This window comes from Leopardus geoffroyi, chromosome C1 (assembly GCF_018350155.1).
Source record: "Leopardus geoffroyi isolate Oge1 chromosome C1, O.geoffroyi_Oge1_pat1.0, whole genome shotgun sequence".
NCBI classification, from domain to species: Eukaryota; Metazoa; Chordata; class Mammalia; order Carnivora; family Felidae; genus Leopardus; species Leopardus geoffroyi.
The window spans coordinates 150,132,367-150,151,436 of NC_059328.1; the positions used below are offsets into that span (position 1 = coordinate 150,132,367).

Consider the following 19,070-nt stretch of genomic DNA (forward strand, 5'->3'; position numbering starts at 1 on the left):
TCTACCTGGGGAGGGTAATGTGTGACAGGGTGATGGGCAAACCAAGCTCACTGGCTTTCCTCAGAAATTTTTAGTGTGGTAGGATGAACATCCTAACCCCTGAAGCACCCTATCCGCCCATCTTCCGTACTTCTGTAGAAGTGGTTGAAGTGGGAGATCTTTTAACAAAATGAATGTACTTGCCACGCTATAGATGGTATTGATGACTCCACAGCATAGATGACATGTAACATCAAGGAAAAGATTTGCTGTATAAATGCTGCACTCCAGAGAATGTGGGGGTCTAGTCAAACATGAAAATCCATGCACCGACGTGACACAGCCTCTATACCGACTTTAGGGCAATCCCAGGAGGAGAGTAGTAAAAAAAAAAAAAAAAAAAAAAGTTTACAACCATCTCCTTGATGCAAAGTGTGTTCGTACAGTGGTTCACACTGTGGGCGCTACTAGCCCTTGAGGCTGGACGATTCTTCCTTAATGAGACTGACTTGCACACGCAAGGGCCTTTTGCATCCCTGGTGTCTGAGCATTGGAATTTAGCACACCCCTCCCCGTGCTTATTTTAACACATAAAAAAATGTAGAAAATCTCTGTATCAGAATGGTGGGGTTCTTCCTTACCACTGAGACCAGAGCAAGCAAGGCTGCAGTGACTTTTCATTTTCCTAATCATCTAAAACTAGAAACCTAGGATCTTTTACTAAGCAACCTCCCATCCAGTCACCAGCCATTCTCGTCAATTTTTGTGTGTGCAGTATCTTAAATCCATCCCATCTAATACATCCACACTGCCACTACTCCCTTTTACAACTTTATTTCAACCAGGGCCCCACCTGCTAAACTCAGGCTCTCCCATCCAGCCATTCTAGCAAACTAGACCCTATTCCCCTCTGCCCTCCAACCTGTACCCTGCAGTCTGGCCATCCTGAATTGCTCACTCTTCCCCTAATAAAGCCCATGCTTTCCATCTTCCATCTTTGCTGTAATGTTCCTTCCGCCTGAAATGTCACCGTCTGTGATATAACCAATGATCCCATCTCCTGAGTTAGAAATTTGGCATCATCTTTAAGTTCTTCTTCTCCTTCCACATGTGGTCATAAAATCTTTTGGAGGACACAGATCCCTTTGGCAAGCTGATGAAAGCTGGGAACCTCTCCCCAGGTCTTACATTTTACATACAATTTTAGGGGCTTTATGTACTCAAATGTCTATAAAATTTGGTTGTTCCTCTTGTCTACAATTTAACTGCCTTCTTCTGGGTCCTCACTATCTCCCATCTATTTTAACAGCTAGCTGACTGGTTTCCCTGCACAGCCTCTCCCCTGATGCAGTGTATCCCCTGTATGCCACCAGCTTACTTCCTACAGAATGATGTCTGTTCCCAAAACCATTTAAGTTAGGTTACGTACTCAATAATTATTTAACTCTATGTTTTGGAGTCTGTTAAACATCCAGTTAAACTAAAGAACATATCCACTCCCTTGGAATTGGTCTGACGCATCTGACCTATAAAACTGAGAACACACAGAGAGAAAGTAAAGACAATGTCATTTCTAGAATCTTTCACTAGGTAGGATTGGTTTGATCACGAATGGTCTTCCAAAGTGGCCATTTGGGGGCAGTTGTCCGAAGGGGGAGAGACAGAGAGCTTGTCTTCGAACACAGCTGAAGGAAATTCTACGTGATGAGAATGACACGAGGAAAACAACGTGATGTAATAATCTGAGATAATACAAAACACAAAGCTACATATTTGCGCTCAGCCTGCAGACACAGCACCGAAACAATGAGACTTGAGCAGATGTTGTGAAGTGACCTACCAACTAGCACGGTAAGAACCAGACAAGGCAATACTGCTTTCCTTCTCTCTCTCAGCCCCCACCTCTTCCTTCCTCCCTCAGGCTCCCTCCTCCTCTCACTCTGGAGCCTCGCAGCCTCTACAGGGTGCACATCTAAAACTCGCCTGATATACTGAAAATCCCCCTGGGTTACACAGTAACAACAGCTTCTAAAGTGCTGACATTATCTGAACAGTGTATTTCTTACTGAAACCTCATGTTCCATTATAAATTAAAGACGACTGTAAAGAAGCCACACCTCCCACTCCACTGCCCTTTCAAAAAGCTAAAACTAAAAAGGAAGTATGTGATGAAGATAGTCATGAGCATTCATAATAAAATAAATCCAAAGGATTCTGACATAAGTAGTAGAACAGTCTCGTTTTTCACATTTTACGTAGAAGTTAAATGTGGGGGAATCTGCCCCCAAAGCAGCTCTGTTTAAGTGCAACTATAAGTCAAATGAAAACAGAGATGATAATGGTCAATTCCTCAATATTTAGGATAGCTATTTTCTGGAAAAATAATCTAGGATAAGAAATTTCATATATATAGCTACATTTTCCCCTTACTGACTCATGTAGATAAACTGGTGTAGATAAATGTTTTTAAAACATCTGAACATACAAAGCGTATTTTAAGTGTGTTTAAAATAGGAAAATATTGGGGTGCCTGAGTGACTCAGTCAGTTAAGCATCTAACTCTTGACTTCAGCTCAGGTCATGATCTCATGGTTTGTGGGTTTTGAATCCCACCACGGGCTCTGCACTGATAGTGAAGAGGCTTCTTGGGATTCTCTATCTCCTCTCTGCCTCTCTCTTTCAAAATAAATAAACTTAAAAACAAAAAGAAAGGAGTCAGTTAAAAAAATAAAATAGTTGGGCCCCTGGCTGGCTCAGTCGGTTAAGCATCCGACTTTGGCTCAGGTCATGATCTGGCACCTCGTGAGTTCAAGTCCCGCGTCGGGGTCTGTGCTGACAGCTCAGAGCCTGGAGCCTGCTTCAGATTCTGTGTGTGTCTCTCCCTCTGCCCCTTCCCTGCTCTGTCTCTCCAAAATAAACATTTAAAAAATTACAAATAAAAAAATAAAAATAAATGAAACAGGAAAATACTAAGTTCATAAATATAAAAAAACTATCCATCAGTAAAAGTGACTTCCAAAAAGATGCTATTAATAATTTTCAGTAAAAATAAGAATAGAAATTCATAAAAAATAGGAAAGGACCACATCTCAAGGCTCAGGCACAGAAACAAATAATGCCTATATGCTACTTGCTGAAATTCTCAATGACATCAATTTCTTGGATGTTCACAAGTTTTAGACATTAAAAATAATACAATTTTCTAAGTTTTTTTCATTTTTCATTTTTTTCTTGACAACCAAAGAATTATATATTTATTGTGGGAAGCAAGAAGGACTGGAAGGTTGAAAAAAATGTAAACAACCTCTCATAATAAGTCACTAGTGATTCTGCCTACCAACAGGAAAATATTTGTTAATATTTTGGCAATTTCCCTCCAGTCCTTTTTTTAAAATTCATTTTTGAGACTGTAGCGTATGTACAATTAACAAATATGAATATAATCTTATACTATAGCCTTTATACTACAGTGTTTTGAAATTCGACATGTTTAAATAAATAAGGTGGAACCAAAACATCATTCTATTTATTAGGGTACTACTCTGTATCACATCAAGTTTTTCTGTCCCTGATGCCATTTAATAAGTGTTAAATAACAATAGCTACATTGATGCTAAGTGAAATAAGTCAGCAAGAGAAAGACAAATATCATATGATTTCACTCATGTGGAATTTAAGATACAAAACAGATGAACATAAGGGAAAGGAAGCAAAAACAATATAAAAACAGAGAGGGAGACAAAACATAAGACTCTTAAATACAGAGAACTAAATGTTGCAAGAGGGAAGTGGGGGATGGGCTAAATGGGTGATGGGCATTCAGGAAGACACTTGGGATGAGCACTGGGTGTTATATGTAAGTGATGAATCACTGAATTCTACTTCTGAAATTATTATTTCACTATATGTTAACTAACTTGGGTTTAAATTTAAAAAATAAGCAAGCTTAAAACAAAAACAATAGCTATATTGATTCATTACCTGAACACAGAATTTAGTTTGCTCCATTTAATTTTTCACCTTGTCTTTACTCCAGAAAAAGCTTGCTTTCTTGCTCATGGTATGTCTATCCTATTTCAAAATTTACTAAGCTTTTAGAATGTGTTAAGCAAAGCATTCTCTACAGATGTGAGTTTAAAAACAAACACCCACCAAACACCTACAGACGTCCGAGGACAAAAAAAAAAAAAAAAAATGTTTATTTTTCTGAGTAATGCAGAGATGGCGTCTTTGAAAACCAAATATACAAACAAGACAAAGGAAAGAATTCAGGAAATCATCATGCATATACTAATAATCAAATCTGTTCTCAAATTAAAAAGTAGCAATTCTCACTGATAAAAGTGATCAATGCTTTTTTTTCCTTCTCCAATCATATATTTGCATAAATAAAGACATGAAGATTGAAGGCTTTCTTTCCCCAAAGAGAAGGCAAACTCTGATAATAAGAGCACAATACAGAAATAGTTGTTTTAAAATATGGTGGAATGCACTTTTCTACTTTTGTGGTTCCTTCCTTCCTTTCCTTCCTCTCTTTCTTTTTCTTTCCTTCCAGTGGCTAAAGAATCTCATCTTCAAGCTCCAGGTCCTTACAATTTTGGAGGCTGTCCCCACTTTCTAAACATAGTCCATTCTTAGAGGCTGTGTCAAGGTCTCCTAGATCACACAGAGCCTCTCGGGACCACCCGCTGTTGCTTGCTCTGTGGGGACATTAATAATAATAGCACCTCCCAGAAGGATTGACAGCAACAACCCTGTGGAATGGGCACTACTCTCTCCTTAACAGAAACAGAGATGTAGACAGGTTAAGGGGAAAGCATTCAAGTGGGAGAGCCAGCACATAAGCCAGGGTCTTTCAATTAGGCTGAGCAAGTTAAAGAAGTTACAAGGGGAAATCTGCCTTATCATCAGGGTTCAAAGTATAGGCTACGAGGAAAAATTTTAGTGAAAAAAGTAGGAATAATAGGGCTTATCATTATGATTTTTTATATTTATACGACTTATATGATATTTTATGAATTTTAGTTGTAAGAAGTCCAGGAGACAGGGTTGCTGGACTGAGCGAATAAAAATACACAATACTACACAATATTTGGGACATACGTATACTAAGAAATTATTCATGGTTTACCTGAAATTCAAATTTAACTTGGCATCCTATATGTTATCTGACAACCCTAGAGTAAAGGCCTTTATGAAACAAACAAAAAAACACGAATAAATTACAGAGCTACACTTCCCAAAGCTGAAATCTGGGATGCTCTGTGTGCCACATGTCTTTGGGAGGCCAAGTAAAGGGAAGTGTAGTGGGCTACAGCTGGGCTTCCTTCTCCTTCTCCTGGTGGCAGACACAGCCTTGATGGCAGAGAACTAGCTTTCACCAACCAGGCCACTTAAATTCACTGCCTCCAAATTCCTGACCCTTCTCTACTTTCTATGGATGTTGTGAAGATTAAATATAGTTGAGGTTGGGAGGGAATATCATCTATATATCTTTAAATACTTATTTTTGGTGGAGTGCTTTGGAAACATATTCTCAGAAACGTGGGAAAGACAGGCTCCCCCCCATCCCCCCACGCACACACACCACCAAGAAAGGTCTTGAAAAGTATTGCCAATAGATGGGAAGCCCAGTTGACATCAGTCTCTAAAGGGAAGAATGAACGAAAAAAAGAGATGTGTTCAAAACCCGAAGTGAACTACAGAAAATGTAGTGAGCTGCCAAAAGGGATGCCCAGCAGAAAAAGTGGGTGATCACAGATGGAGAATTCTGTACTTTTCAAATGGCTATGGATACATGTTTAAAACACAGTTCCTTGATTCATAAATTCTACTGAATCACCAAGACACTGAGATAGCTTAAAAAAAAAAAAAGTGTAGGACCTTACTTATGCACGCCAATTTAATTTTCTGCTACCTTCCCCTAAACTGCCAATCTCTGTGGCCTGAGTATGTTTACCTTCTTCTCAAAGCAACAAACCAGGAGTAGCTGAGTGTTCATTTAAATATTTCTTTTTTTTTTAATTTAAGTATTTCCATGCACAACTTTAATCTTCAAACTTAACAAAACCCAATCTACTACACATCGATGGCTGTGAACAGAAAGTGCTTGAAGAGGATTAATCAACAGCTTTGTATGTCATCCTCCAACAAGGCCAAACACTGAATCACTGTTGGATTCTTCACGTGCAGCTACACCCAGTTAATCTTCAAGAAAGCAGCAAACTACGTAAATCTACTTAAACTGGGGAAATAAGTACTTCACTCATCAAAAGTTAGCAACACTTAACAAGTACAGCTATTTGCTGGCAATATCATTTGTAAAGAAAAAGACACACACACAAATTCTTGTGTTCACCCTTCTACCTCAAAGGCCCCAATGCAAATCACTAGGGCATACAGCAAGAAAGGAATTGCTACCTGCCAGTTTGTAAAAGCCAAATTACAGGACGTAACTGAGTCAACTACCCCGAGAAGGCAGTTCTAAAGTGGACGTCACAAAACATGGAGAGAGAAGTGGCTAATAAAAGAATTCAAAGAAAAACCGAAATATTCATTTTCTCTATTTCAAGGCTGTAGCATAAAGCATTTTCTTTTTTTGAAACACAACAGAATAGGTTCACAGCTACAGAGGTCCTGATAAATGTTTTTTGTTTAGACTGTGGGGGCACTTTCATACAGACTGGATATGCTTAAGAAATACTGTGTATCTGAAAGTCATAGGCAACAATAACAGGATGTACACTTCTCCACCGAGACTTGAATAAACCATCTTTGTCCACATACTGCCTACTGGGTTATCACTTCACTCAAAGCCTCTCACTTTGACCTGAGCCAAGCAGGTGTACTTCTAATGCGCTACTAGGCCTGCGATGCAGGAAAATCCTGTTTATCCGAGATGATGACAGACATCAGTGCTTTTTGATGCCCTCGATATACTACATGGGGCAGGAGGGAGATGAGCACTGAACTAAAACTGCCTGACTCCTATACATGTCAAATACAAACTTTTTAAAGAGTTTGTACAGTCTCCACTGAAACAATACTTTGACACAAATGCTGCTTTCAAATATCACGAACCCATCATCCATATCATCCATTTACCTCATTCTTTGCTTCCAACCTCACAACCTCCACTCTTTCCCTTCAAAAAAAAAAAAAAAAAAAAAAAAAGAGGCAGGAGGAATCCCTAAACTGAACTTTGGAGATGAGAAAGGCAATAGGCAGTGATGCAGATGAGCTCCGTGTGAGTTTCTATTGACATATGCACATAAGCAGGCAGTTGCAGTGTGGTAGTTTTAAGAGCTTGACTGCCAGGGTCTATCTAAATCCTGCCTTTGGGTTGTACAGACTGGACAAGTTACTTAAGCTATGCCTCAGTTTTCTTAACTGCAAAGGAGATATTATTACCCACCTCATAGGACTGTCAAGATGACTAAAATTAGTTAATCCACCTAAAGCACTTACCACATTGGCCAGCAGGCAGTGAGGTGCTCAGTGATGGTTAGCTACTACTAACATATATGGAAAAAAATGATTTTCATATCATTTTCCAAAGGTGACTTTTAGGTATTCCTCATATTCAATTTTTTCTTTAGGCAAATTATTTGAAATCAGCTATATTTCTAGATTAAAATCAAACCACATTAGACACCTAAAGTTTACCTATTCTTTCATCAGAATGAACAAATTAATATGAACTGAAAGGTGCAAGCTTAACATCGCAAAATCTTACAAAAAGCATTAATTGCACTTCTCGTTTAGACGAAGCCAGAATGAGATCACAAAGTCACTCATGGTAACCAGGTCCCCACGCTGGAAGTGTGCTTTCCCAGTGAATGGCTAAATACTAACAAAAGAAACCTTTGACTCAAATACCACTGGTACCCGGGGTCTTGTGTCTGTATAATGCCTACACATTCATTTCTTTCTTTGCCTATAGAAAAAAGAAAGTCTGTTTGTTTTTCTGATTCAGTCAGCCCTTTTAGTCTCTGAATCTAAGGAGAGCCCAGTGAAAAGAAGAGCATCTTATCAGCGTGCTCCAGACCAGCAGGCTGTCCCCCTCTACACACAAAACCTCCAGCCCCTCACAGCAAAAGGGCCTCGCCCTCAGAGCCTTTTCCCCATTTCAGAGCTAACACCCCGCCGGGTTTTGACAATAAATAAATGAATACACAAGGCCTTTACATAATTAGCCATCTTTTCAGGTAGAGAGGGGTTGGGGGGGGGGAGGGTTCAGGAGAAGAATATTTATTGTGAATTGGCATCATGGGTGAAGCTGATGTAAGTGTGCTAGATCCCAGTACATTTATTTTAAATGAGGCCACACGAAATGAGTTTAGAGATGCCTGGTTTTGAATCTAGACAATTTTAGCATTATACTTCAGACAAGTCAGAAATGCACTTTTTTTTTTTTCATGAAAAAAAAAAAAGAGAGCTTTTCTTAAACCAGGTAAAAGTTACATTGACTTGGGCAACCAGGGCATTCAGACAAGGGTGTGTTTACTGCCTTTTCAAGGGAAAGCTAACAAGTAAAAGAACCAAAGACTGGAAAACAATACTTTGTGACACCATAACTGTTTGATCAAATTAGCCCTACTTTGACATGTACTTATGCTAAGACATACCCCCCCACCAAATGACTTTGAGAACAAAAAGGACTAAATATAATCAATAATCCTGTGAATGTCTTTAGGAAAGCCACCAGGCATCACCAGGCATCTGTCATGATCTTAACAGAGCCACGGTCTGGATGGAAGGATAGAGTTCACTTGTATCATTATTGGGATAATAACTTAATTGATTTGTCTCCGTAGCTAAGGATGTAGACAAGAGATTTATTATGGAAGAAAAATATCTGCAATCGTGTTTTTGTTTTCTCAACAAGCCTCTTGCCACTGACCTCTAAATCAGTTTAACCTTTTCTAAACAGACCTGCACATTTTTTACATAATTTAAAGCTAGGTTTTGTTATTGCTGCTGCTGAAAGGCTCTGTGAGATTTATCACAACATGGCCTCAGTAACCTTCTTTTAAAAACAAAAATGAAAAACAAAACAAAAGGCCAAAACTATAAGCTCCCAGCTCCACTCCTATTTCCCGGCAGGGGATTTCGATCTAACCACTAAAGTGCCTTTGGAGTTCAATCTGTTAAAAAATGTATGAAACGGTATTAAAATAGGAAAAGGCATGTGTATGACTCAGGCTTATCCAAGTATCTCTGCAACTAGGATGTCACAGGATTTCCCTCTGCTTCTGAAAACTGAAAACCTTGAGAAAGTGACAGAAGTTCCTGTTTCGTCTTTTTTTTTTTTTTTTTTTTTTTTAATATATATCGGGGGGGGGGGACGCGCGCGCGCGCACACACACACACACACACACACACACACACACTGGTCTTCCGGGTTTGCTATGAATCAGGCAGGTTCTTTCAGGTTCCGAGTGAAGACTGTTGCAAACCAATGTTACCACTTATTATCGTACTCTTCTACACACAAAGGTTTCAGGGGGTAAAAAAAACCAAACTTGTTGCAGAGCTGGGAGAAGCCCCTGGCCCCGCGCTCTCCGCTCCGGCTGCCTCACCGCCCCTTCCCCTTCCTCCTCGTCCCACCCGGCCCGGCGGAGACGAGGGCATCTCCCCTGCTAAGGTCACCGGCCCGAGCCGTCCCCGCGGGCCGCCTCCTTCGGAAACAAGGTCACCGCCCAGTCCGGTCCCTCCGAGGAGGAGAGCGGTGTCCGGCCGAGCGCTGGCGCCCTTTGTAAAGCCGGGCGGCCGGCCTCGGCGCGGCATCCCGGCCGCCGCCTCACCTGCTTGCGATAGGGCGTCCTGCAGTTGCTGCTGCCCCCGGGGTTGCCGCTGCTGCTGGGGAAGATCATCGCGGCGGGCGCGGGCGGCGGGCGCGGGCGCGGGGCAGCCTCGCCGCGAGGGGGAGGGCGCAGGAGGGGCCGGCCGGGGCCGCGGCCGCTCTGGGAACTCCCTCTCGCCGCGCGGCGGCGGCCGGCGGGGGCTGCAGCTCGGGGCTGACTTCTCCTCCGCCCTCAATCTCCGGACTCGCCTAAAAGTGCGGCGCGACGGCGGCGGCGGCGAGCGAGACTCGGGCAGCTCCGGCGGCCGCCGCCCTGCGTGCCATGGACGGGAGTTCGCGCGCGGAGCTGGCGGCGCCGCGGACTCTCCCGGCGGCAGCGGAGGAGCAGCGCCGCCGCGTCCCCACCTACCGCGGCCTCAACCACCGCCCCGAGAGCGCGCCGGCCGGGGGCGGGGAGGCGGCCGCGCACCGCCTCGCGCCGCGCCCAGGCCCACCCGCGCCTCCCCGCCCGCCCTCTGGGCGCGGCGCCCGCAGCCCCGCCGGCCGATCGGCCCCCGCACGCTCCCTCCCGCGCTTGGGGCCGGGGCCGGGGCCGCGCGGCCAGGGGAGCCGCCGGCGCCCCCGCTCCGGTGCAATGGTTGGGTCTGGCTCCCCGCGTGCCGCACATTCCTTGGAGTAGCCACCCCCCTCCTCTTTTCTTTTTTTCCCCTCGGCTCTTTGCCTAAGCACCAGAGGCAGCTTTGCACCCCTGCTCGAAGCCCCTTTTAAGGGTATGGCTTCGGAGAGCACAATGACACCTGGGTAGGAACTGAACCAGTCCCGGGTCTCTCTTTTCTTTCATCCTTCCAAACTACCACCCACCCCCGCCCCCGCCATCTCTCCAAAGGGTGCGGGCAGTCCCTCGTACTTCAACAAACCAGCCTTCCACCAAACCTCTGCAAATCCGCGCTTCCGCAATTCACAACGCTAAAATTTTAGCACGGGAAAACAGGTCTACACTCCCAACCCTCTTAACGCAAATACGCACGGTAAAGTTCTGCCAGAGTTTACAAGCTTACCTTCAAGATGACAATATCAAATAGCAAAAATCACTTAAGGCCAATGGTTTGGTAAGCCTTCCTTTAAACTGGAATAGTGTAATCCTTCTATACGTTAATTACTAGATGCCACACAAACGTGCTCTGAGAGGGCACAGAAACTGTAAAAGAGAGACGGGGTGGGGGGGGGGGGAGTTTCCTTTGTTTCCCTGTTGAAATTATCTAACTCGTCTCAAGATGCCCCTTTTCTTGATCACTTTCGCTTTGGTGTATCAAGCCTAGAACCTGTGCATTGCAGAAGGCTTCTACAGCAAGTCCTACAGGCAGAGCCCGCAGGCTCTGGACAGGCCACTGAAGTAGGCTTGCCATCTGTCACGATGGCCGGTTCAGCTGTATTACAGGGTAGTATAAGGGTGGTATTACAAAGTTCTTCCTGGCCGCTGATCTAACGCCTTGGAAGGGGCCATCTGCCATGAAAATGAAAAATCCTAACTCCTCTAAGAAGTGAAGGCACTCAACTTCTGGCTGCCATAAGGAAAACAAAGTGAGTCTACTAGCAAAGCTGTGGCTACTGAGCCCCACATTGTGTGTAGAGATACTACATTAAATAAATAAACTTAAAAAATAAAAAAAAACTGAGGCCAAAGGTTTTTTTAGCAGCAAAGAACTAAAAATATCTATCTTCAATAACCTGCTGGTGACTTAGCTACCTCCGTACTCCAAGATGCTCCCAATGCTCTCCAGCAGAAGTGATAACTCGCAAGTTTAACCCAATTTAAAACAACCATATACACAAAATACACATACACGTAGTCCCTAATTCTTTTCACTAAAAACAAAAAGCAGCAGCAACAAAGGACCTTATTCTAGACACAGTACTAGGTACACCATAGACAAGTAAGAACTTGCTAGATAAAATTCACAGAAACATATCTGTCCTTTTAAAGTGCTTTAAAAAAACACAGTACAACTAACATTCAATTGCGTGTTAATATATATGCTAGAACTATTTCCTCCTACTCCATAGGTTTATAATTGTCTCAGCCGCTGCTTTGCCGTCACCTGTAACTAGGACACTTTACTGCAAGTTATTAACCACAGGTATAAAATATAAGGTTTTAGGTAGAACTGTTCAGGTTATAGGTACCTTTTCCTGAGAACTTAATGCCCAGGACCCCAGCAGTTGAGGCAGGTCATCTATGGAAAAAATTCCATGTACAACCTCAGTTGTCATGATTGGTCTTTTAGGAAACCACAATCTAAACCACAAAGAACAGCATAGATTAATTTTTCTATGGCTCTGCTCTAAGGTATTTTTGATGTTGTGCTATTCTAGAATGCTAAGATTTGATTTGAAACCCTGCAGTAGTTTTACAGGGATAAGGCAAAATATCAAGTGATAACAAACTTTAAGTTAGAACACTAAAATATACTTAGAATATTTTATACTAAGTATTTAAAGAATACATTAGTATTCTTATTAAATATAAATAACATTAAAAGGACTCTAAGAATAAAAAGGATATCTAAATATCAAAAATATATAGCATCTTATAATGATGAATGGCATACAAGGAGAGACTATTTTTTAAAACAGTGTCTACCAGCCAGGGTTCAAAAGTTTTAGACTTAGGTAGGCACTCTTAACTAAGCAAGGCATTAGAACGAAAGGAGAAGATAGCCCCAAAGACTATAAAATGTAATGAAGTGATGCTTAAAGCCCAAATGATTCCAATGTAAAAGAAATAACAGATATATGAAACCATGTGTATATACATAATCAGTTATAGATATTTACAAGTGCTTAGTTATAAATGATTACAGGGATAGATCCTAGTGAGCTTCATCTGGAAAAGTTTATTGACCTTTGAAACAAATATGTTTTAAGACAGACAAATCAAGGAAACATTCCAGAGAAACTGCAAGTTATCATGGGAAGAACATTGGAATCTGTCCTGTAAATGCTCATTCTCCTGAAAGGGAAACTGAGACTTTGCTACAACACCCTCCACCTCCAGCTCAGCTGGTGGGTAAAGTTATGAGAATCTCACCCAGGAGCAGCCAGTCCAGAGACAGGCCAGTGACCTATGACATGGCTTGGATTGAAAAAAAGGAGCAGAGCCAATCAGATTCTCACCCTTGGGAATCTGATTCAGAAAACTCCAAGGGCTGAACTAGTGAGGAAAGGGGCAGAAACTGCAACAGCGCCAGGGGGTAGAATTGAGGCGACAAAAATCCAAAGCCATATGTAAGCCAAGGTTATGAAGCAGCAGAAACTATGAGTAAACAGGAAGCTGACTGGCAGCAAGCAGAGTAAAGCAGATGCCAGGAGCGGGTGAGCACTTGGCCGTGAGATGATGAAGGGAGCAGCAGTCCCTGGAGCTGCTGTGGCTTCCAATAGCCAGCCCCTCCGTGTGTATACTTTAACCCCACCCCCCTTCCTCAGATGGCTTAAGTGAATCTGTATTTCACAATCCAAGGAAGAAAATTTAAACAGCCAGACAGATCTGGCTTCCCATTTCAGCTTCCCACTTACGAGCCACATGGCTTGGGACAAGTTAGTTAACCTCTCTGAGTCCCAGACTCCGAACAGATTGTCTTAAGTATATATACATTATACCAACAAAAGGGCCAAACTCAATAAATGCCTGTTGTTCTTATTGTTTTTCTAGGTTTTATAGTGGTGGTTTGTAGATTTAAGTGGGTGTACTGTATAAATAACTGATGCTTAGCAAGTCTGGCTGACCATCAAAGAGCCGGAGCAAGGGTATATAGCTGGAAAGGACAACAAGTAAAAAGAGCTTTCTTATGACTGTGTATACCACAGACTTCACTTTTAGAGGTTAAAAAAAAAAAAAAAAAAAGCGTGGCAAAGGTCTGTTTCCATAGCCGAGGTGCCCTGAAGTTTTTCTCCTACATTTGTTTTTGTCCCATTTCCTTTAAAGAAGTTATGTATTGGACCAGAACGATTTCTGTATGAATGGGGAGACTGTGAGCCAGCATCAGAGATCACACTCTGTAAGGCAGGAGGAGTCTGCACATGAGGACAATAAGGATGGAGTCATCCATCAGCAGAGGCAGAAGCCTGCAATCTCATGGAAGACATAGGACCTGTGACTTCCAAGCATTTATATAACTAGAATTTGAGAATCTGAATTTAGGAGACATTTGTCCTAAGAAACAATCTGAAAATGTGACTTTCATTTACAAAGCTCTGACAACAACCCTATTAAGTGGGAAGGGTGATTAGGCTCCATTTACAGATGACAGGGGAAAAAGAGTAGGACTGACTGTCCTACCCATAGCTAGTAAGCAGCAAGCGTTAAAATCTAGATCTGGCTAGGGTTCAAAGACTTCATCCTGTGCTCCTTTAACTCTATAATGCTGTATCTCCACAAAGCCTATAAGTAATGTTCCAGTTCCCAGGTGAGTACTTGTAACCCCTACAGCACCCGAGTTGCTCTACACTAATAATGCAAGGCATTAAGTGGTAAGTACCAGCCAAGTGGTCTAGACAAGTATGTGCTATGGGAGTCCGCCAGAGAGAAAGATCAATACAGGATACATAACATGGGTGTGGGAAGCTCAGATGTATAAATGTTTTGTTTGAGGGACATTTAGAAAGAAGCACTATGCAGATGGTCTGAAAAACAGAACTTGAGACAGACAGCTTGTATGAGAGAGGATGCAGATTTGGGGCAATCGCTGCTGAAATCATTGCTAATCGATGAATTCCCTGAAGGGAGCAGATGACAAACGATCAAAAGGCTAGGGAACCCCCTCATTCCAACACGCACATTACTGAGCCCCACAGCAGAGAGGAGCCTTTGAATGAAATTACTACAAAGAAAGTATAGTGAAGAAGCTAAGCTTTGCAAGAAATAAAAAAATGGGGACAGAGAAGATGTCCAATGAGGTAAGAAAGAACACCTCTATCAACAAAAGAATAGATTTATAATAGATTCTATCCCTATATCCCTGCTTAAAGCACTTCAGGCACCTTTTTTTATTTGGATCACATTAAAAACAGAAAGGAATTGAGGGAAAATTCACCCAACATTATTTCAAATTACAGTCTTTAATGAATAAAATATAACCACATGGTATTGGTTAGCATAAGCAGTTCACACTAAAAAATTATTTACATTTGAGAGTCTCTAGGTTTAAAAGCTCACAAAGCCTCTGGCTCCCAGCAAAAGAGGAAAAAAAAAGAAAGAAAAGATATGAGGTCAGCAGATTCTTTAAATTTCTTTTCTTTCCTGGTACAAAATGGAGTTGATAAAGTACCCAATTTCTAAAGTAGCTGCAATATTTTCTATAATTTACTATTTTGCTTTTTAAAAACCTATGATTCTTATTCTAGATTTAAAGCCTCCCTAGACATACATAAAATCATATGTATATAAAAATGAAACCACTCTAATAAAATAAAACTATAGCTCTACAGCTATAATCCTAGAAGGTATACAGAACAACAGAAACATAGCCTGATGAGTGTGACCACAAGCAATAACCTGACGATCCTTAAATCTGTTCTGGGGAACAAAACAGAACAGTCCTTGCCCTACTACTGCTTCTCTGCATGGACTAATAAATAATAGCTGTCATTTATTGAGTGACTACTATATTCCAGGCACTCTCTCAGCATGTCCTCTGCCCCATCTCTCTGTAACACACACGCAAACACACACACACACACACACACACACACAGAATCATGAAGAAAGAATGATTATCCCACTTTACTGAAGAAAAAATGGAAGTACTGAAGCTTAGAGGTTTAAGTAACTTTCCCAAGGCCACAGATCCAATACGTAATGGAACTGAGGTTTGAACTCAGGTTTCTTTGACTCCAAAGTCCTCTGCCTCCAACAATACTAATGATGGTTATTAGCTAAGGATCAAGTGCAAACCCCATACGGGAAAACTTAAGAGCCCACACCTCAGCGTATATTGAGGCTTCCGCAATTACCATCTATGTGACCGTGTGCAAGTCACTTAAAAAAAGCTATGGAAAAGCATAAGAGACTCTTAAAAACTGAGAACAAACTGAGGGTGGATGGGGGGTGGGAGGGAGGGGAGGGTGGGTGATGGGTATTGAGGAGGGCACCTTTTGGGATGAGCACTGGGTGTTGTATGGAAACCAATTTGACAATAAATTTCATATATTGAAAATAAATAAAAAAAATAAAAAAGGCTATGGAGGGGCGCCTGGGTGGGCTCAGTCAGTTAAGTGTCTGACTCCTTATTTCGGCTCAGGTCATGATATCTGGGTTTGTGACTTCAAGCCCCGAGACCCGTGTTGGGCTCTGTGCTGACAGTGCAGAGCCCACGGGGAATTCTCTCTCTCTTCTTCTCTCTCTGCCCTCCCCTGCACGTGCACGCTTTCTCTCTCTCAAAATAAATAAATAAACTTTAAAAAAAGGCTATGGAATAATGTTGAGTTTTCATTCAGTTAAATATGTAGGCAAGCTTTTCAGTATTAGAATATACAGTAAATGGTACAGATACATACTCTGACGTAAACTAGCTCCTAAACCTCTTTTAACTGATGATTACTGGGGCACCTGGGTGGCTCAGTCGGTTAAGTGGCCGACTTCAGCTCAGGTCATGATCTCGTGGTCTGTGGGTTCGAGCCCCACATCGGGCTCTGTGCTGACAGCTCAGAGCCTGGAGCCTGCTTCAGATTCTGTGTCTCCCTCTCTCTCTGCCCCTCACCCCCAGTCTCTCTCTCAAAAACAAACATTAAAAAAATCAAACTGATGGTTACTAAGATGTAACTCCTCTCTTGAACCAGTTTTATTTTCTGGGATAGTTGGTAGGAAGGAGTTGGAAGAGATACAGGAAGAACTATCTTCCAGAAGCTAGGATGGTATTTAGGTGGAAGGTACTTCCGGAAACCGGCACTGGAACTGAAAACAAACTTTCCCTTGAAAAGTAGTGGGAGACAATATTAGTGATTAGTTTCATTGTGGGATTCATAGATGCTTCTAGGTCAACTAGAAGCCTCATCACCACTTAGGACCTTCCTCTCTATGGAGAAACATCCTGCAAATCTGAAGCAAATCGTACATTAAAAAATTTTTGGATATAATCTGTTCATAAATTAGTTACTGCCTTGCTCTTATAGAATAGTTTAAAAATTCAAAGCTTACTCATATTTCAGGAATAATGGTTCTCTGTGAGTTAGATTTCTTTCCAAAGTTTTTCTATAAAAATAGGTATATGGGTGGGGGGGTGGTGCCTCTAGGTGGCTCAGTTGGTTAAGCATCTAACTTTGCCTCAGGTCATGATCTCACGGTTTGTGAGCTGGGAGTCCCGCATTGGCTGTCCCTCTCTCTCTGCCCCTCCCCCATGTGCGCACATGCTCTCTCTCTCTCTCTCTCTCTCTTTCAAAAATAAACATTTAAAAGTTTCTTTAAAAAAACAGGTATATGGGTTCTTATTCTTTTCAAAAAAAAAATACAATCTGGGACAGGGGAAGGTAATACAAATTAAAAATTAAGGATTTTTGTTTTATTTTGTACTACATTGAATTTGCATCAAATTCTGTAACTAAATAAAGGAGAGTCAACTATTTGGAAAACCAGGACAAAGAACTCTGTTCATTTACTGTGGATTACTGTTTTCCTAAATTACCTGGATGGATGCCTCAATCCTCTATATTCTTGCACTGTGGAAATGTAGAATTGGGGCTATTATTCTCCATTCTATAGCAAGCCTATAAGAAAACAAGTGTTTGTTTTCAGAATACTTCAATTCAATGAACTGTCCATGAATTATAGTAAAACATACAAATTATGAAGGATATTAGATGATCTCTGAAGTTACAGTTTTCCTAAAGAGATGTAAGTTAACATAATCATTTACTGTATGTCAGCAAACTATGGTCAAGGCAAAGCGCTGAGGCGAGGAAGGGAGAGGCTTCTGTGCTGTGGAAACAGCAATCACATCCACCTCTTGCTACTTGGGAAGAGACAGAAAGGACTTAGGGTATCAACAGAATTTGTAGAAGTAGGGCCAAAAAAAATCTCTGAAATAATGAAAAACAAAGTTTGAACCTGGAATGACCATATCCTTTCCATAAGTAAAAATCAACTGCTGAAATGACAACTTGGAGAGTACAGAGTGAACAACTGTACATGGGACAAACAAAATCCTTATGTAAGCTCAGATTCACAAAAGGTTATCCTAAGACTTCCCCAAGTGTCTGGGGGACATAACCAATGTTCATCCAAAACCTGGGATCCATAGCGCAAAAGAGGTTTTCAAGCCTTTAAAACACAGAAGAAAAAAACCCAATGAAACAATTTCCTTTCTCCTCTGTTGCTAGGATTACCATTAAACTATGTCTAGAGGATGAGAGGACAATTAATTATGTCCAAATAGAGATGCTGAAAAGCTTTTCATTCTCCACTGAATTATAAATGTAAAGGTTCAAATAAGAAAATAAAGAATTAGAAATGAATTTTTATTCAGTTGAATGTGTACGATGGCAAACTTTTCAACATTAGAGTATTTCGTTAAAAGTTCTGGAATGGGCTACATACAGAGCTTATAAAAATTCCCCACCCTAAGTGTCCTTAAGAATGACTAGTTCTGGGTTATCTAATACATGGGGCAAACTGATGACAAACCTGTCACAAATTGATACTCCCCAAGCGAAGAGAAGGCGAATGAGGAAATTCTGATGTTGTCAGGACAATATGACTGATCATGACATCAGCAATTCCTAATTCCAAACTATAAAGAACACTCCCAGAATGCTGACAACATATTAAATGGATCCTCCCAGAACCACCCTCCTTTCAGCTTCCCACCTAATACTTGATCTCATGGCAAATACAATAATGTTTCAACTAAAGGATTATTAATTGTTAAAATCATGTTAGATTCTTCTAAGCTGGAGGAAGCAGATAACTTCTGAAGACATTCTGCAAATTCATTTTATATATATATATATATACACACATATATATACACACACACAATGTATATAATATTTTATATATGTATAAATATATTTAACACTTAAAGAAAAAAATGAATATATAAAAATGTTACAATTTACAAAATGCTTTATTGTATGTAACCATATTAAAATCTCAGGGAAGGAGGCAGGGCAGGCATTCTCTACTTTTTTTGAACAGGTGACACAGCCTCAACTAGGTTAAACAACATGCCCAAGCTCATGAAGCCCGGAAATGTAGAATCTCAAGGTAGGAAAGGATTATTAAGGGTCAGTCCCT

At 41.3% G+C, this 19,070-nt stretch overlaps 1 protein-coding gene across 21 annotated transcripts in view; it reads right to left on the bottom strand.

Annotated features, from left to right (window-relative positions):
- Positions 1-19,070, bottom strand: part of RBMS1 (RNA binding motif single stranded interacting protein 1) — a 219,520-nt gene that overhangs the window by 122,216 nt on the left and 78,234 nt on the right. For 8 of the 21 annotated variants that reach the window (XM_045479991.1, XM_045479982.1, XM_045479988.1 and 5 more), the window contains exon 1: positions 9,786-9,888. The exons of 12 other annotated variants lie outside the window; for them this stretch is intronic. In XM_045479991.1, the coding sequence (XP_045335947.1) occupies positions 9,786-9,854 (69 nt within the window). In that variant the 5' untranslated portion in view covers positions 9,855-9,888. Of the gene's footprint in view, positions 1-9,785; positions 9,889-17,460; positions 17,544-19,070 lie in introns of those variants that run through there. One more of the 21 variants, XM_045479992.1, reaches the window with a different exon arrangement.